Source organism: Mandrillus leucophaeus, unplaced genomic scaffold, assembly GCF_000951045.1.
Source record: "Mandrillus leucophaeus isolate KB7577 unplaced genomic scaffold, Mleu.le_1.0 Scaffold80, whole genome shotgun sequence".
NCBI classification, from domain to species: Eukaryota; Metazoa; Chordata; class Mammalia; order Primates; family Cercopithecidae; genus Mandrillus; species Mandrillus leucophaeus.
In genome coordinates this window covers 1,418,384-1,438,625 of record NW_012108697.1, presented here as the reverse complement: position 1 = coordinate 1,438,625, position 20,242 = coordinate 1,418,384, and the positions used below count along the sequence as shown (strand labels likewise).

At 38.1% G+C, this 20,242-nt stretch overlaps 1 protein-coding gene across 2 annotated transcripts in view; it reads left to right on the top strand.

Annotated features, from left to right (window-relative positions):
* TDRD1 (tudor domain containing 1) overlaps nt 1-20,242 on the top strand; it is a 61,425-nt gene that overhangs the window by 38,254 nt on the left and 2,929 nt on the right. Inside the window, exons 12-25 of one of the 2 annotated variants that reach the window (XM_011967499.1) lie at nt 1,762-1,929; nt 2,039-2,146; nt 3,049-3,219; nt 4,544-4,786; nt 5,171-5,308; nt 7,994-8,104; nt 8,855-9,025; nt 11,008-11,283; nt 11,793-11,912; nt 13,021-13,137; nt 16,528-16,695; nt 17,553-17,780; nt 18,385-18,431; nt 18,513-18,600. In XM_011967499.1, the coding sequence (XP_011822889.1) occupies nt 1,762-1,929; nt 2,039-2,146; nt 3,049-3,219; nt 4,544-4,786; nt 5,171-5,308; nt 7,994-8,104; nt 8,855-9,025; nt 11,008-11,283; nt 11,793-11,912; nt 13,021-13,137; nt 16,528-16,695; nt 17,553-17,780; nt 18,385-18,431; nt 18,513-18,600 (2,154 nt within the window). Of the gene's footprint in view, nt 1-1,761; nt 1,930-2,038; nt 2,147-3,048; nt 3,220-4,543; nt 4,787-5,170; nt 5,309-7,993; nt 8,105-8,854; nt 9,026-11,007; nt 11,284-11,792; nt 11,913-13,020; nt 13,138-16,527; nt 16,696-17,552; nt 17,781-18,384; nt 18,432-18,512; nt 18,606-20,242 lie in introns of both variants that reach the window. The other variant, XM_011967500.1, reaches the window with a different exon arrangement.

Here is a 20,242-nt window from a genome sequence, read left to right as displayed (position 1 = left end):
GCACCCTCTGCCTCCTGGGTTCAAGTGATACTCCTGCTTCAGCCTCCCGAGTCACTGGGACTAGTAGGTGGGAGGTGTGCGTCACCATGCCCAGCTAAATTTTTAGTATTTTTAGTAGAGACGATGTTTCACCATGTTGGACAGCGTAGTCTCCATCTCCTGACCTCATGATCTGCCCACCTCGGCCTCCCAAAGTGTTGGGATTATAGGCGTGAGCCATGCCTGGCCAGATACAATTTTTAAAAGCTGACACAGTGGCTCTCTTCTCTAGTTCCAGCTACTCAGGAGGCCGAGGTGGGAGGAGGGCTTGGAGACCAGGAGTTTGAGGCCCCCAGTGTGCTATGATTGTACCTGTTAATAGCCATCACCCACCAGCCTGGGCAACATAGCAAGACTCTGTCTCTTAAACAATAACTCATGGAGGATCTTATGATGGACTCATGCAGCTGAAACGAACTGTCCAGATCTCCCACTCCACCTATGTACACATGAAGAAACAGAAGCTGACTGGTCCAGTGGGTTACCTTAAGCCCAGAGATGGAGAACCAGAATCTTGCCCCCTTACTCTAGTTCAGTGCTCTTTTCACCATTATGCATACTGTGCTGTGAAACAACAGGACAATTGTTCATTTTCCTTGCTATTAAGTTTTTCTCTTGTCTTCTCCCTTATTTATGTTGTGATTTCTTTTGGAAACAAGAAATGGTTTTTAATTTGAGCCTATATCTTACCTTCTACACTTGAGATCATTAAATTTACTTTGGCTACTGTTTAGAGCCAATGATCCATTTCAGTGGGATTTCTAACATCAAGAATCCATTGTAATACATTCTGAGAGGTCATTCCTAGATAGCAAATTCCCTCCACTTTTTGTGGTGTATCCCAGCCTCCCCTTGGCCATCAGAGTCAACCTATAGGTTAATGGTGAGAACCATTTCCTTTAATAAGTCTATAATCTAGATAATTATTTTCCCATATTTCTGTGTTTAAAACAATGAAGTCAGCCTTAGTTTTATGTGAATGGTATCTTATCCTTGAGTTCCTTAAAGCAGTAATGGTTTTTGTCTTCCAGGATTCTGATTTGTTGTCGTAATGTCTCTAAATCTTGATGCTAAAAATATATTGCTTGAATAGTTGAAATTTTATAAACCATATACTTTTTTCATTTCTGTGAGTTTTCTGAGTTATTTTTCATTGTGCTTTTGAAGCCTTTCCTTCTTAAACTCTTAGGTTAGCCCTAATTATTTTTCTCTTGACTTGTTACTTACGTTGCTTGTATCTTTTTTGAACTGTTGAATGCATTTTAAATTTCTAACAATTTTATCCTAATAAATTGTTCCCTATGGGGTTTATCATTTTCACTTAGAGTGAGTAGTAGGTCCTAATGTAATCTGATGTGTTTCTACTTGAGTATAATGAGAGGGTATCTATTCCAAATTACATTTTCTTGAATTCTTTTAGGGACTATAAAGAGTGTATTATAGAGCATTTTATAGATCTGAACTTGTCTTTTATAAGTCGCTGATTTTCTATCTTGGACCAGTCTAGCTTTTGGTGACATTGAAGACTGCCCTTATAAACATTTATTATTGGGAAGAAGAAACACTATGACCTCTCAGACTGCCATCTTCCAGGAACCTTGCAGTCGTGGTCATACTCTTTTTAAAATGATTAAAGCATGCATAATTTTTTTTTTTTTTTTTTTTTTTTTTTTACTTTGGATGAAAACAAAATGCCTTACTTTTCCGTTTTCTTCTGATAAGGTGATCCTGAAGATGTTGGAAAAATGACAACTGAAAACAAAATTGTCGTAGACAAAAGTGACCTGATCCCGAAAGTGTTAACTTTGAATGTGGGTGATAAGTTTTGTGGTGTGGTCGCCCACATTCAAACACCAGAAGACTTCTTTTGTCAACAACTGCAAAGTGGCCGTAAGTCAATTTTCTTGATTTGCTCTATCAAGCTAAAGTACTTCGAGAGATGACATGTAGAAATATTGTATAGATGCGTGTTTCTTTAAAATGTCATCTTTATCTGCAGGAAAGCTTGCTGAACTTCAGGCATCGCTTAGCAAGTACTGTGGTCAGTTGCCTCCACGCTCTGATTTTTATCCAGCCATTGGTGATATATGTTGTGCTCAGTTCTCAGGTAAGGAAAGAGTATTACTGATTTTTTAAATTCATTTTTATTTATTTTTTACTTACAACTGAGTAAAAACTGTTGAAACAGAGAGTCTTTGGTTTGCACTGATGGCTGGACTTAAAGTTTGAATATTACAGTGAACCAATCATGTTTTTAAATAGATCAAATTAAACTGGTTGAAAGGAGTGTGGTCTGACCTGGGTAAGGGCAGAGGGCCTGTGTGTGTCAAGGAGGTGGAGATATAAAGGAGGTATTTTGGGTTATTTTGTCAGCCTTTTGGTTTTTGGGGACTGGTGAAGATAATTCTGTTTAAGCTAATAGGTGGATGTGGAACCTCCCAGGTTCATATCTTCACCGGTTTTATTGAAATAGCAAGACGGCCTGGAAGTGTGGAGCTGTCATGGTACAGCCTTTGGATGGCACATGGCCTGCCTTGTGATAACCAGGTTCTGTTACTCTCTGCCAAAGAGAGGCCCAGTGGCCTCATGGAAGGGGAGATGCAGTAATCCTTCAGTAAACTCATTACTTGGTTAGTGGAGTCTGGTTGACCCATGTTTGCCAGGTGTTTTAAAACTAGTCTTGCTATTGAATGCTTCATGTATTGAGACCTTGTGATTCACATGATCAGGATATGTTCTCTGTCCTAATGAGCTAACTACTGGAGAGACAAGACATGTAAACTAATAATGACAGCATAAGACATAATTACTGTAGTAAGCTATTAATAAAGGTTACGTTTTAGGAGTTGAAGGCTTCTGATAAGCAAAATTAGTAAACATATTGTTCTATAAGCTTGATATCTATCAAAGAAAAATCTATAAATGACCATCTCTAATTTGAGGAGGAAAGGTTTTTGTTTACATCTGCAGTGGAAAGATCATTTGAGATTGAGTCTCTCCCTTTTTCAGAGGATGATCAGTGGTACCGTGCCTCCGTTCTGGCTTACGCTTCTGAAGAATCTGTACTGGTCGGATATGTAGATTATGGAAACTTTGAAATCCTTAGTTTGATGAGACTTTGTCCCATAATCCCAAAGTTGTTGGAATTGCCAATGCAAGCTATAAAGTGTGTGCTAGCAGGTATGAAATTTTTATAGCCTCCATATTCTTTAAAAATTCTTAAGATGGAGAAACATGAAAACATGAAGAGAAATGAAACAGGGAAAAGCTGCCTCTCAAAACAACATGATCAGATGCTTAAAAGTTACTGTATATGTCATTTATCCCACTAGGATCAGAGATTTCGTTCCATGTCAGTTGGCTTCATTCAAACATACCATAATTTAGAAAGAATATCCTATCTCAGAAGGGTATTATTATTACATCTGCAGCATATCCAAGATCTTTTCCTTAGGCTATGTTGCAAAATGTAGTTATATCCCAAAATACTTCCTTAGGCTACATTCCCACAAGTGGAACAAGTCAGTCAGTCTCCTTCTTTTCATGTTTGTAATACATGTTGTACATTTTCTTCCAGAAAGGGTTGACCTAGTTTACATACCCAGCAAAAAAGTATGAGAGAGTCCGTTCTCGTACACACTGGTGCATCAAAGGGATGCTTCCATATTATTTCATCCTGGCTAATTTTGATAAGCTAAAGGTGAAATCATTTCAATTCACCTTATTACTAGTGAGGCTAAACATTTTTTTTTGTAAGTTACTTGGCCCTTGTATTTCATAAACTGACTGAAGCATAACTCCTGGATTGCTGATTTGTAAGTGCCCTTTCAGGGTCGAGTTGTAAGTGCCACCAGTGTTTCGTATGTTTATACGGGACCAGTACTTCTTCAGAGATGGTTTCGTACTTTTGTTTGTGGCTTTATTTTATTGGGCTATAATTTACCTACCTACCATAGTGTTCACTTTACATGTTAACTATACAATTCAATAATTCTCAGTAAATTTACTGAGTTGTACAGACATCACCATAATCTGATTTAGAACGTTTCCATCAGCCCGGTATGGTCTCTCGTGCCTATTTATAGTTAGTCCTTGCTCTGCAGGTAATAACTAATCTACTTTCTGGCTCTGTAGATTTGTGTTTCTGGACATTGTATATCAATGGAATTAACGTGGTTTTTGTTTTACATATTATAGAAGCTTTTTACAAGCTTTTTCTTTTTCTTTTTTTTTCTTGGTAGAGATGTGAGTCTGGCCATGTTGCACAGGCTGGTCTCAAATCTGCCTCGGCCTCCCGGAGTGCTGGAATGAGCCATTGCACACCAGCAGGCCTTTTCTTTGTTAATTATGTGTTCATTTTTATGTTCCTCTTAAAAATGAAAAAAAACACGTTTCCTTTCCAGTGTTTGCCATAGGTTTCTTAAGTTTAACGTGGGGAAGTTAGGAGCTAAATTTCTAAGTGCTTTAAGAATAATTGTAACATTCATTCAAAATTCTTTGTTAGGAGTAAAGCCATCATTAGGAATTTGGACTCCAGAAGCTATTTGTCTCATGAAAAAACTTGTGCAGAACAAAATAATCACAGTGAAAGTGGTGGACAAGTTGGAAAACAGTTCCCTGGTGGAGCTTATTGATAAATCCGAGACGCCTCATGTCAGTGTTAGCAGAGTTCTCATAGATGCAGGCTTTGCTGTGGGAGAACAGAGGATGGTGACAGATAAACCCAGTGACGTGAAAGAAGACAGTGGTAAGTCAGATGTTTACTGGATAATGCCTGTTCTGGAGTTCAGATGGTTCTATAAATAAATAGTTTTTTGTACTTATAAAAAGAATTTATGTTGAAAGCCTTTCATCTTTTTAAATCAAGCATTCATCTAAGTACCTGTAAGAATGTTTGAAAAATAAAATTTTATGGTGAGTTTTATAGGTTGTCAGCAGCTGATGATCAGAAATGTAAATCTGAAATCACTTAGATAATTAATTGTAAGACTGACTTTAAGGTTAGTTTTCCTATAAAGTCACTTAAAAAGTCAGTGGAAATTCAGTTCTTCAAAAGCGAATTCCTCAGCCACCCCAACCTTGCTACATCCTTCCTCCACTATGTCCATTTAATGTTTAATTATTTTCACAGTTCCCTTGGGTGTGGAAGGAAAAGTAGATCCATTGGAGTGGACATGGGTTGAGCTTGCTGTTGACCAAACAGTAGATGTTGTGGTCTGTGTGATATATAGTCCTGGAGAATTTTATTGCCATGTGCTTAAAGAGGATGGTAAGTTGACCCTTGTCATTTGTTTCTTTTTACAAATACATTGGCATAGATAATAACTTCACAGGAGTTTGTTACTGAGTGATAAAAGTACCTCTTTCCAAGCAGGGCCAAGTGGGTATTTGTATTTCCAAGAAAGATTTGGTTATACGTAGTTAGCTTTTGTTCTCTTTTAAGCCACTATTTCTGTTTTCAACAATGCCTCTTTATATTTAAACCAGTTTACATGTCATAGAGTATCTCCTAAATTCATTTACAGAAATTAATTCGGCCTAGTATAGTGGCTCACTCCTATAATCCCAACACTGGGAGGCTGAGGCAAGAGGATGACGAGGCCAAGAACTCAAGGGTGCAGTGAGCCTTGATCATACCAGTGCACTCAAGCCTGGGCAGCAGAGCTAGACCCTGTCTCTGGAAAACAAACAAACAAAAAAAACCCAAATTTAACTGGTATTGAAGTATTAATGTAACATATAGATACATGTGTATATAGGAGTACAACATAATGAATTATCACAATCTCCACACACTTATATAACCAGCCTCTAAGTCAAGCAGTAAAACATTACCAGTATCTCAGAAGTTTCCCTCCTATCCCCTCCCATCATTACCTCTTCTTTCTTTTTTTTTGAGATGGAGTCTCCCTCTGTTGCTCAGGCCTGAGTGCAGTGGCGCAATCTCGGCTCACTGCAACCTCCGCCTCCCAGGTTCAAGTAATTCTCCTGCCTCAGCCTCCTGAGTAGCTGGGACCATAGGAGCGTGCCACCACACCCAAGTATTTTTTTTTTCTTTTGTATTTTTGGCACCTATTTTTATAGGTGATTATACAAACATAATCTAAAAATTCTAAAGATGAAGAAGGAAACATGAAAACATGTTTCAAAAGTTACAAAAGTGTATATAGTGGAAAGTAAGTTTCGTGGTTCCTCTTCTCAATTTTCCAAATATTTTTTTCATAGATACTCTATACATATGCTTGTATGACTACATATAATCCTTTTCTATATCTATAAATAGTATAAAATGGTAAGTTTTGCATTTTTTCTTCCACTACATTTTGGATATCAGGTCACATACTGTTTAGTCTCTTTTTAAATAAGTTTTTATTTTGGAATAATTTTAGGTTTACAGAAAATCACAAAGATGGTACATAGAGTTCCTGTATGTCCCTCACCCAGCTTCTCCTGTAGTTAGCATGTGATCATGGCACATTTGTTGCAACGAAGAGACCAACAGTGGTATATTGCTTTTAACTGAACTCCAAACTTTATTTGGTTTTTGCTAGATTTTCCACTAGTGTCCTTTTTCTGTTCAGGAGCCACTCTGTGATACCACATTGCTGTTTAGTCTCTCTTCTTTTTCATGGCTACATGATATTCCACTGAGTCGGTTTATCCTAATTTAATTAACCTAAGTTAACATCTAGTTGCTCCATATCCTCACAAATATTGTGTGTTTTCTTTTTTGTTTGAGCCATTCTGGTGAGCATCATTGATCTTAACTTTTCCAAATCTTGGTTTTTCTTTGTTAAATAAGGACATTAAACTAGATAATAAGGACATTAAACTAGATAATAAGGACATTAAACTAGATAATAAGGACATTAAACTAGAGATAGGGTCCTGTCTCACCCCATAGTTGTGAGATTTAACCTAAATGTGGATAAATACTACTTAGTGTGGATAAATACACACTAGTAAGTGTGGATAAGTACAGAATTAGTGGTTTCCAAGCTTTTATTACTAAAACAAATCCTTGTACTGTGATTTTTACTTTAGGAGTAGATCCCTGGGACAAGTTGCTGAAATTGTAACTAGAGTATTAGGTCAAACGAATATGTGTGTTTGTGCTTTTGAGAGCTAGTGTTCTTCAGAGGCCAGGCAAACAATCCCCCAGCAGCAGTGTATCATTGTCTATCGCGTGTCCTTAAACTTATTTAGGCTAATCTGAAAGGCGAAACTTCTGAAACATTAGAATTTGTTTTCCATTTTAGTAAGTGAGCCTTTGTTACATACTTAAAAGGCATTTGCTTTTCTTTTACTACTACTAAGTGATTCAGATCCCTTCTGCATTCAGAAGCTCTCCGTGATCTGCATTTTGCAGGGACAGCTCCAATGTCACTCTCCAGTGGCCACTTTTCCACTTCTGTGCTTCGCTAGCCTGCTGCCCACTTTTGGTTGCCTAATTTCATAATTCTGTCCTTTGTCTGACAGCCATGTCTTCCTTCTGGAAATACCCTCTCCTTCAAATGTGGTGTACTTCGAATTTCTTTATGAAACCTCCAGCATGCAGAGCTCGTGAGCTCTGGCTTCTTAACACATTACCTGTGCCATCCATTTTGTGATTATCGTCACTTTCAGGACAGCTTTTATGTAGTATCTATATGGGCTTGTATGTGGTTTTCTTATCTCTCTGCAAAGTTCATGCTTGAGTGTACTGATAATCATGCTCTAATTGTTTCTTTTTGCCCAGTAAAAAGATGTTGGGTTTTTCGAGAGTATTAACTAAGTAACTTATTTGCCCAATGGTTTTTTAATAAGGAAAAGCATTGGGTAGACTTAATAGTAGTTCGGGGCGGTACCTGTGATTTTTATGATCAAGACATTTTCTGACTTTAAAGGAAAATCTATGTTGTTTATTTTTGAATATGTTCTTAATTTTTTAATCCTATATGTATTCTATTTTCAGATTTAAAGAAACTGAATGATTTGAACAAGTCATTAGCAGAACATTGCCAGCAGAAGTTACCTAATGGTTTCAAGGCAGAGATAGGACAACCTTGTTGTGCTTTTTTTGCCGGTAAGTTGCAGTTGATGTAATCTTGACTTTTAGAACCTTACATTTCTTAACATTCAACTCTTATTTTTAGTGCACATTTTCTTAATGTTTAAGCAAATGTTTTTCATGGCCAAGACTAAATGAATGCTTACGATGTCATGTGTTTTTCCTTCTCTTTGTAACAAGGAATCTCCAAGTGATGCTTTGTTGCCTAAACTTCATTAAACATTATTTTAATGCTTTTCTTTCCAGAATTTCTGGTAATATTAAAATAAGTTAGCTCATGGAAGAGTTGTTCACTGCAGGGTGTTTCCTGTCACTCTAAGTGTTTACAGTATTTTGGAAATCTATTTGAGACATCTTCATTACAATAATTTTTTTTACTATTTAGTACTTATTTTACCACATAACAAGTAAAATAATCTGAGCCATTAGTGCTAAGAGTATTACGCATCTCCAAAACTGACAAGTATATTCAAGTCTTACCTTCACCTTCACATTCTGTTTATTGGATAGGTTGTGAATGAAATCTTTAATTCATATCAAATGTAAAAGTATGGTAGTACACATTTTGGAGATAGTCTAAAAATAGATTTTGAGAATTCTTTCATTCTAGAGATTTTGGAATTTTGAAAAATGAAAGGCATGATTTGGGGAAGTGAGCAAATTTATTACCTGCTTTTAGACAAAGGGTGGCTTTTTTTCAAGATAATATTTCAAGTGCCAATAGAAAGGAAATGTTCCATGTCACAAACTGTGTGTTAAACCTAGGTGATGGTAATTGGTATCGTGCTTTAGTCAAGGAAATCTTACCAAATGGAAATGTTAAAGTACATTTTGTGGATTATGGAAACATCGAAGAAGTTACTGCAGATGAACTCCGAATGATATCATCAACATTTTTAAACCTCCCCTTTCAGGGAATACGGTGCCGCTTAGCAGGTATGGTATACCATAAGAAACTTTCTCAACTACTTTCTAATACTTGCGGCATATAATGTAAGTGTTAATATCTACAATGTTAACGTTTTGTGTGAGTTAGAAGATCCTGCTTCATATTATAATAAAACTTAGAAATTTATTTACCATATTGGCCAAAACGTCCAGTGTTGTCAGAGTAGGGAAGCAGCTGCTTTCCTGACCATGGGAGTAAAAACTCCTTGATCCTCTGGAAGGCATTGGCAGGATTCCTTAAGAACCTCCAGTGTTCATACTTTCTGATTTAGTAATTTTCCTCCTAGTAATTTTTCCCAGAGAAATCCGGGAATTGCACAGAGTAAGTTACAAAAATAATGATTACACTGCTGTTAATAATGACAAAATAACATAAATAGTCAATAATAGCGGATTGGGTAAATGATCCATAAAATGAATAATGATAGTACTTATTTCGTAGGGTTGTTGGGAGGATTAAATGAAGGCTTAGGACAGGGTCTGGCACCCAAAGTTCTGCCTGTTTAACTGTCTATTGCACAGTCATTATGGATGATGTTAAATATGTGTTATTGATAAGAATTGTTCATGATTTAAGTGAAGAAAACAGGTTATAAAAGAGTGTTGTGATGAAGACAACAGACTTCAGAGCCAACCGCTGCTTGCTGTCTATGAGATGTTTAGACAAATTATTTAAACTTGCTGTGCTTCTGTTTCCTTATCTGGAAGTTATTCCTACCTTCCTCAATGAGTTGTTAAGAGAAAACTATAAAGCACTTAACAGTGCTTGGCATTATACCTATAGTAGCAGTTATTATAAAAACTTTATAATAGAATATATGAGAGAATATGTGTGTATGTGCATGTGTGTATGTTGGACATCTGCACATAAAAAGTATGGGTGGTTGGATTCCAAAATGTGAACAGTGGTAAAGTCAGGCAGCACAGATGGATTTATTTCTTCTGCTAATCTGTTTCTATTTATTTTACAATATGTTTCAGATTATTGGGGTTTTTTTTCTTTTTTTTTTTTGTGATAGGGTTTCACTCTTGTTACCCAGGCTGGAGTGCAATGGCACAATCTTGGCTCACTGCAACCTCTGCCTCCCGGGTTCAAGCGGTTCTCCTACGTCATCAGCCTCCTGAGTAGCTGGGATTACAGGCATGTGCCACCACGCCCGACTAATTTTTTGTATTTTTAGTAGAGACGGGGTTTCTCCATGTTGGTCAGGCTGGTCTTGAAATCCTGACCTCAGGTGATCCGCCTGCCTCCACCTCCCAAAGTGCTGGGATTACAGGCATGAGTCACTGTGCCTGGCCCAGATTATTGTTCTTAATTACCATATTTTATTCCAGCGCTGCTTAAATTATGGCCTCCAAACCAGCAACATCAACATGGGAACTTGTTAATAACTGCAGATTCTCAGCCCCCACCCTAGATCAGACCTACCAAAATTAGAAACTCTGGGTAGGGCCCCACAGTCTGTGTTTTAACAAGGCCTCTGGATGATTGAGATACGTGTTCATGTTTGAAAATCGCTGCTAAGAAAACAAGGGTGTAAGCCAAAGTTATCCAAGAAAAATAATTTTTGCTTACATAATGAAAAACATTTTGATGTTACTAGAAAACTGTCCACAAAAGTGGCAGTATATCAGCTGACATCTTCTACCAGCATAATGGTTAACTCAGAACATGATGGTGAATTCTAAAACAGTACTTCTTTTTCTATTGGAAAATGCCAGGTAAAGATATGTTAGCAGAGAAAGTAAGGAAAGATCCTGAGCCTCCTAAAACCCTAGAGTGTATTAGTAAATGCATTATCCGTAAGTCAGGCATGCAAGATGTAGGTGTGTAATTGAATATTGAAGATACTCAGGTTTGCTGACCTGAAAGTAAACTTGGCAAAGACCTGGTCCTGGGTACGGGTACTACTAAAGCAAAACTGAAGCTTGTGCATAGGATTCTTTTTACTGCTGTCCTTATTTTCCAGATATACAGTCTAGAAACAAACATTGGTCTAAAGAAGCCATAACAAGATTCCAGATGTGTGTTGCTGGGGTAAAATTGCAAGCCAGAGTGGTTGAAGTCACTGAAAATGGGACAGGAGTTGAACTCACTGATCTTTCCACTCGTTATCCCAGAATAATCAGTGATGTTCTGATTGATGAACATCTGGTTTTAAAATCTGCTTCACCACATAAAGACTTCCCAGATGACAGACTTGTTAATAAACATGAACTTCAAGTTCATATACAGGGACTTCAAGGTAACGTTTTAAAACCATTTTATTTGTTTAAATTTGTTATTCTTTGCTCTCAGAGACTGAGAATTATGACAATTTTCCTGTAGAGATAGGCTTTACGGACATAGATTAGTAGGTTAATATTAATTATATTATTGAAAGATAATTATTTTATTGACCATTCATTTCAATGTAATTATCAGATAAACATATACAGAGATAATCTCCCTTAGAAGCTTGAGTAAATTGTAAGAATTAAGTATTTGACAGAGATGGAAATACAGAGAAATACACTACAGGAGTGTAATAGTTCAAGGATTTCATTGTAGACTGAACTGTTTTGTACTGCCCACACAATCCCTCAAATGGAATAGATTGTTTTGTGAAAATACAGGTTTTTATTTTGGGGATTTGGAAATGTTGATAATCAATTGATGAACAAATGATTGATTTAAATATGTTACTGAGGAAAACAGCAGTACATTTTTTTTTTTTTATTCCATGTGTGAGACTTGTGTTTTGTATGCTTCCAGCTACCGCTTCAGCTGAGCAATGGAAGACGATAGAATTGCCAGTTAATAAAACTGTGCAAGCAAATGTATTAGAAATCATAAGCCCAAACTTGTTTTATGCTCTACCAAACGGGATGCCAGGTAAGAAACCAAAATTTGAGAAATATTTATGCTCGTCTTTTAAACTGTAAAATGGAGGTGCCGGTCTTGAATTCCTTAGGAAATGAAGGGGGGAGAAGAGGCTCACTGTTTTAAGGAAGAACTGATCATAACACTTAAGGCCAATTTAGTTACGAAACACAAGTGGGAACTTGAAGGGAAGCCCTACTACAGTCAGCACCTGCGTGCCCAGTGGCCTGGTCTACAGCTTTTTATAACAAAAGTGTCCTTAATTACTGTATAATTTCTTGTTTAAAAACACGTTATCTATATTGAATCATATTTAGTGCTTTAGATATATTGAAAGACTTTGTAATCTGTTCGTAATCATAGCTTTACTACACCTTAGAGACTTAGAGAAATGTTTCATACTAGAACGAATCTTGAAGAAAAGTAGCACATAAAAATTTATTTTTAATTTTCTTTTGTTCTTTCGTGAAAGTTACAATTAAGGAATCCCTTAAATGTATATGACTTTATCCTTGTAGTATCTGAAGATGCAAGTTGAGTGCTTTTTAGAATAATTTGCAGGCACTTTTAAAGCTGAAAAAAATGAACCTTTTGTTTCAAATTTTCAAAGTTAGAACTGTGGTAATGCCAATAACTGCTCTTAAATTTATCTCTAATACTACAAAATGATCTTTATTCTGTGTACCAAAAAGCAGGAGCTTAGGGTTATTTGATTCTGACAACATGTGGTATGATGAATTGGAAATGCTATTGAGGATAGTTTTATTAAGTATAGCACTCACTGTGAAAAGTACACTAAACAATTGTAAAAATACAACTTAGTAAGTTTTCACAGAGTGAACAAACCAGTATAACCACCCTGATCAAGCAATTGATCCACCGGAGGCTTCCTCCCTGCCCCCTCCCAGTATTGATTGCGTACCTTCTGCAAATGGCAACCAATAGTGGGTATATTTATTTTCAAATATAATGTATATTTTATATACATGTATATATTTTCAGTATGCATATTTTAATACACAAAGGGTTTTTTTATTGATTAGACTTGCCATTCTTTTGTATACTGTTAATAGTAGCATTGGAAATTTTCTTCACAAAAGATTGCTTTTGTATATTTTAGAAAATCAGGAAAAGCTGTGCATATTGACAGCTGAATTATTAGAATACTGCAATGCTCCGAAAAGTCGACCACCCTATAGACCAAGAATTGGAGATGCATGCTGTGCCAAATACACAAGTAAGGTTGTTTTAGGGAAAATATTAGAGGAAAGGTATTTAGTCTGTTTTCTTTTACGTGATACTATGTAGATTTTGGTATTTTAGCTGCTTATTTCATTTGGTTTAGGGAGAGAAATTAAGGAAGGCAGTCTTGTGGATTTAATTCATATATTGGTCATTCAGCTTTTCGATTCTATATAGATTATTTTTAGGCAAGGATATAGGTAGATTTCTACAAATCTGTCAGTACTTACAGATAACCAGCTCGAGATAACCACACTATTCTAATGGATCAGTCACATTACATTTATTTATGGAGGGGTTGCAAAGAATTCATAGGGTTCCATATGTGAATGTACTAAAAGAAGGATGAAATGCCTCAGGGAGTCAGGCTCATTGATGAGGGTATACTTTGAGCATTCTCTGTTTTAATATCTCTTTTTAATAAATTTCCTATGCTAATATAAATAACACTTGGATTTGCTTCTGGGATCAAGGTTAAGTGGAGCAGAGCCAGGTTACAGTGCTGCTTCATGGTCCGCACTCAGGTCCAATTGGCAGGCCTGTTACTGGGGGTCATGGATAAGTATGGCTCCTGCCAGTCCCTGGGCAGAGGTGGCTGGTGGCAGAATGGCTGGTGACAGGATGGCAGCCACATGGGGCAAGAGCTGAGATCAGCTGGGGACAGGACTGCTTCCAGTCAGTAGCTAGGAACAGGGTCTTGAAAGTCTGCCACTGGGGCATGGGCCTGCCTTCTCAAAGAGCCTTCCTCAATCTTGGGCTCCAGTGGCGTTTCAGAACCCCCATCTGGATCCCAAACCTCTCACAAAGGCATTTTTGTGGTTAGATGGGCATCAAATTGCTTTTGTTCAGGGGGCACAAGTTGGGGACCTTCAAATTTCATGGTCTTGCAGATATCACGCATAGTATTGTTTTTCTTTTGTATGAGAACTGGATCTGCACTTTCCCTTTCTTCCCAGGATAAATCATAATTTTTGGTTCTGTAAGTATTCTGCCTTACTGCATTAGGACTGCATGAGCACTGTTCACAGCTGAGCTGTGCAGTGTATTACAGTTACATTCTCTTTTGCCACTTTTGTTGTTAGTGTCTATAGACTTTCACTAATTATTTCTAGTGCTCTGCATTAGTGCAAATTCCTGCAAAGAACACAACATGTACTTTATCAACTATTACCATATTGGAGGCATCTTCAGCCTTCCAGTCTGCTTCTGCACAGGCTGCTTGTCCTCCAGACCTGAGCTGTTATCCTGGGTTTTTCCTCACCATGCTGAGATCGTTTCAGCCCTGACCCCCTTATTTCCTGGATGGTGCTTCTGCCTCGCACACCATGTTAGCGAGATTTCTTCCTCCCTCCTCCCACTTTGTTTTTTGGATCCTCGGCTTCCCTTTTGATTTACTCCAGTATTTGGGCGGATCCTGTCCTCCAGAAGCTGAGAAAAGGTGCATGTAAGACATTTTCTGTTACCTCCTATGTTTGAAAAAGTCTTTAGCCTAATCATTAATCGATAGGTTGCCTGGATATAGAATTCTAGATTGGAAATGGTTTTTCCCTTACAATTTTGAAGGCACTGCTTTTATTGTGTTTTAGCTGTTGGTGTTTCTGGTCAAAAGATTAATGTTATTCTGGATTCCACAAACTTCGTATGTTTTTTCCCCCTTTCTGGAACAGTTAGTGTTCTCTTCACCTGTTGTGAAATTTATGATGTGACCTTAGTATGGTGTTTCTTTTTCTACTATTTTGCTGGGCACTCAGTGGGTGGACCCGTTAAGTCTAGAAATTCATGAGCTTCAGTTTGAGAAACTTTCCTGAATTAATGCTTTTAGTTCCTTTTGTTTTCTGTTTTGTTAGGAGCTCCAAGTCTTCTAATGCTTAATTTGGACTCTTCTGCTAAATGTCCTCTTCTCTCTTTCATCTTTTTTGTTTTTAAAGAGATTTCCTCAATTTCACCTTCCAACTTTTTTAATTTAGGTTTTCATTTCTATCACATTTTAAATTTCAATAGCTTTTTTTTTTTTTTTTTGGTTTTTCATGTGTATGTGTTTTAATACTACCCTGTTCTTTCAAGCGTGGAATGTCATTTCTCCAAGGATATTACTGTCAGTCTTCTAATGTTCATTGTCATGTTCCTCCTTTGCCTTGGTTTCCCTAAGGTCCTATTTTGTTTTGGTCTCCTCTGTGATGTTAGAAGCTTTCTGCAAATCTCTGGTGATCCTGTGCTGTTCCTGTATTTAAGATGGGGCACTGAGAAGTTACTGGGAAGTTGCTTTGAGAGTGGGCAGGGGCTTATCCACTGGTGGCCTTCACTGTGGGTGATCTGGCTCTGCCATTTCACTGCAGACTCCCAGTGTCGCCATCTTGATGGGCTGTCACATGGGCTGGTTGCCTCCTGCCTGGAGTGCACAGCTTGCCCGCCGGTGTTAAACTTCCCCTGGTCTGCTCTGCTTCATGCTCTCCAGTCCATGGCCACTGTGGTTCATTGTCTCCGGAGAGGAAACCTCCAGTCTTCTGCCCTCAAGTAGAAGCATTACTAAAACGTGGGAACATAAAGCTCACCATTCTCTTTAGCAACTTAAAAGTAGGTGTTATATGTAAATAAGTGTATGAACCAAAGCCTGTTCAGATGTCTTTGCAAGTAACTCTGCTTCCTTGGCCAGTCTTCATTTCCAACTCCATCTTAACTCCTAATGTTGAATGAGTGGCACCAGTCGTTGAGACTTTAGGGACTGGGGATTTGTGATGCGAGCTGGGATGCTTTTTGGCTTCCCCATTGCCAACTTTGGTTGAGCTACCATGGCTCTATTAAATCATTTTCATTCAGACGTCTGCTTTCCAGCTTCCAATATTCTGTAGTCTTTTCTCTTGTTCTCTATTCTTGTGGTTTTATGCATTAAAAAAAAAAAAATCCTGTTAGGGATTGGGCGCAGTGGCTCACGCCTGTAATCCGAACACTTTGGGAGGCTGAGGCAGTAGGATAGCTTGAGTTCAGGAGTTCAAGACCAGCCTGGGCAGCATGGCAATACCCTATCTCAACCAGGAATAAAAAATTAGCTGGGCATGGTGGTGTATACCTGTAGTCCCAGCTACTCGAGAAGCTGAGGTGAGAGGATCGCTTGAGCCTGGGAGGTGGAGGTTACAGCGAGCCAAGATTGTGTCACTGCACTCCAGCCTGGGCTACAGAGCCAGACCCTGTCTCAAAAAGAAAGAAAAAAAATTCTATTACATTTTACATAGGAGTGTAGAGGTAAATGCTTATATTTAGTTTGAAGTCTAACCAGAAATTTTGGCATGGATTTTTAAGTGACGTAAATATAACTATGAATAACCATCTTAAAGTAGGAGGAGTCACTGACTGTAAATTCTTACCTGAGATTTCATTCTATTTTCAGGTGATGATTTTTGGTATCGTGCAGTTGTTCTGGGGACATCAGACACTGATGTGGAAGTGCTGTATGCAGACTACGGAAACATTGAAACTGTGCCTCTTTGCAGAGTGCAACCAATCACGTCTAGCCACCTGGCGCTTCCTTTCCAAATTATTAGATGTTCACTTGAAGGTAGACAGCTAAGTCACTTTCCAATTTAGGTGTCTGGGTTTTGTTTTGTTTTTTTTCCTCTTTGTGTTTCCTAGCTCTAAGTCTGAATCAAATGGGTATTTCCAGTAAGTGCCTTAATGTTTTTAAATATTAAGAGTTTTCAAATCAGTTTCATATTCTTTATCGAATTCTCACAAAAACTGTACTCAATCAGTCTTTGTTTTATAGATTAGTTTCAGAGGGCCAGGGTTCAGAGATTCGGTTTGCCCCGGTTGCTGAGCTAGTAAGTGGCAGGGCCAGGATGTGAACCAGGGTGTCTGGTGTCTGTGAACCAGGGTGTCTGACCTCTCATTTGGGGTCTTTCTGCTTTGTCACATCTCTCTTTAGGGACTAAAGGTATTCAGATGACACCATTTTTGGCTACCCTTATGCATAATAAATCATATATTCAGCTCCTTAGTTGAAATTTGAATGAAGTGAACAAAAATACTTAAAGTAGCTTTTTAGTGTCGCTCCTGATGTCCTTATGCAGAGGACTTGCAGATAATACCATACCAGTTGCTTCATGGTCCTCTTAGGTTTTGACTCAGAATTGGAAAATTATCTTTGTTGTGTGTTTCTCCTGTTGGAATGTATGAGGGACAGATGTGTCTGTTTCGTGCCCTCTAGTCCAAGAGTAGTGCTTGATGCCTTGTTAGGTGATCAGTAAATATGTATTGAATAAATTTGCCTTTTGTAATGCAACAGCAGTAGTACATCAAAGCATACCTAAATCCAGCTGAAGTCCAGTAAGCCTTTTGCTTATTATTCTTAGATAATTTATCCAAATTATATCTTTTTAAAAGGGACTGAAAGACTGTAATATCCATTTTTTCCAGGGTTAATGGAATTGAATGGAAGCTCTTCTCAATTAATAATAATGCTGCTAAAAAATTTCATGTTGAATCAGAATGTAATGCTTTCTGTGAAAGGAATTACAAAGAATGTCCATACGGTGTCAGTTGAGAAATGTTCTGAGAATGGGACTGTCGATGTAGCTGATAAGCTGGTGACGTTTGGTCTGGCAAAAAACATCACACCTCAAGGGCAGAGTGCTTTGAATAGAGGTATTCTTTTCAAGTGTTATTAATAACAGATGTTAAGTGTGAGGAATAAGAGAGAATCAATTTAGTTGACTTGACCTTTTCTCACTCCCCGTGCCATACTGTCTCCTTCTCCTCCACAAATCCAGTGGTGGGATTCTGATTCCCATGGCTGCCGGGGAGGGCCGCCTTGATGGAGGCAGTCCTCAGAGTCCAAATAGTCCTTAGATCAGACTTGTCAGCACTGCTGTGGGAATTGACACAAAGGGCTTTGAAAATGCCAGGCATTCTGCATGTCCTTATTTCCAATTTACTTTTATCCTGATCAAAAGGAGAAGTCATAGTTTTGAGATTCCATCTTCTTGGTGCTTCATAAGATGTATGTTTAACAGACCTGGCCTCAACCAAAAAGAGAGATGATAGACAGCCGAAACCTTGGAGACATGGGTTGTTAATGTAGTCAAATTCAGACCACGGTAGTAGATCGTCTCAGAGCCCAAATGGATCCATCCAGGTCTCTGTAGTCGGAACCCATGCACAAGGGGGAGAGCTATCTGTATGTTTAGACTCCCAAGTTTCTTCTTTACATTGTATGTTACCTAATGGCTTATTTTTCTTGTGCTTTTAGAAAAGATGTATAGGATGAAGTGCTGCTGCACAGAGTTACAGAAACAAGTAGGTAACATTTCCTTTAAGTGAAATTATACTCTTAACGTTTTTAGAAATTAAATCATACGGTTTCTTTTTCACCCACAGGTTGAAAAACATGAACATATTCTTCTCTTCCTCTTAAACAATTCAACAAATCAAAATAAATTTATTGAAATGAAAAAACTGTTAAAAAGTTAAGTAAGTTAAATTGTATGTTTTTGCCTCTTTTATGATCACCAATAGGCATCTTCAGGCATATTGTCAGGATAGAGCTCACGAAGTGAACCTATTGTAAGGCTGTACTTTTGTGATTTAATGACCTGAGGTTTGGTCGTAATGCTTCTGCTGTTTTTGTAGGTTTATCTGATCGTTTTCCTTTGCCACTGCTAACAGAACTGAATCCCCAGGGGTATTCCAGTTGTGATAGCCTTTCCTTACTGTTGTTCGATTTTAAGAATGCCTATGTTACTGATACGTGGAGGGACTTGTAAAACTTGTTGTGACATAAAGCTTAGCCTCAGATCTTTTGTCTAGATTTGAAATTAACTCAGCTCTCACTTGTGCACATTGCTGTAAATATGTTTAGCACTTTTTGTGAGGGGTATCTGAAGGGCCAGGAACAGAGAGTGGGCTGCACTGAGGGTATTTTTCATTTCAAAACAAAACATACTCCCTGCTTTTGGCTGTGGTGATTCTAGTGTCTGGAGAACATACTGGTGAGTTTTAAACCAGTGTTCCTTCCCCTCCACCCCCTTTTTTTAAATGTCTGGGATCCTTCGTTGCAAGATGGCTCTCAGAAATACATTTTTGGTTAAGAGCCAGTTAGAATTTGTGATCAGGGCTGGGGGTGGTGGCTTACGCCTGTAATCCCAGCACTTTGGGAGGCTGAGGCAGGCAGATCACCTGAGCCCAGGAGTTCGAAGCCAGCCTGGCCAACATGGCAAAACACTGTCTCTACTTAAAATACAAAATTAGCTGGGCGTGGTGGTACACACCTGTTATCCTAGCTACTTGGGAGGCTGAGACAGGAGAATCACTTGAATCCAGGAGGTGGAGGTTGCAGTGAGCCAAGACTGTGCTACTATACTCCAGGCTGGGCGACAGAGTAAGACTTTGTCTCAAAAAAAAAAAAAAAAAAAAAAAACACAACAAAAAGCAACTTCTAATCTCAGAATAAAGTTGTCCTCCTCACCACGTTGAGTTGTTATAGTTCCAGCCAAAAACAAAGGAACTTTTGTTGCTTAACAAGTTTGTTAGACTAGAAATAGTTCGAGAGGTGGCTCTGTTACTCTTCATGAATCTTTTATGGGTGTAGTGACTCTCAGGAACCAACTGCCAACTGTATTAAAACGTATCTTTCCAGTGGTAATAGACGATTTCTTTGTTTTGTAAGAAAGGTCAACTGAATTATAAGCTAAATGTAATTAATACAAGATCAACTATCTTGATTCTTAAGTTTCCTTTTACACATTTTGGGTTATTACAACTTTCAATCCTTTCTAATACATTGTCTTAATACTGTTTTGTGTGTTTGAGCTTAAAATTTTTTTTTTTTTTTTTTTTTGTGGGGAGATGGAGTCTTGCTCTGTCACCCTCTGTCACCCAGGCTGGAGTGCAATGGCATGATCTCGGCTCACTGCAACCCCTGCCTCCCAGGTTCATGCCATTCTCCCACCTCAGTCTCCCGAGTAGGTAGGACTACAGGTGCACGCTGCCACGCCTGGCTAATCTTAAACTTAATGGTGATTTTAATTTCATAGATTAAGGAACATGCAATGACATGGATTTCTGGAATTTAGTCCTAGTACCAAGTCATTTTATATATATATATATAT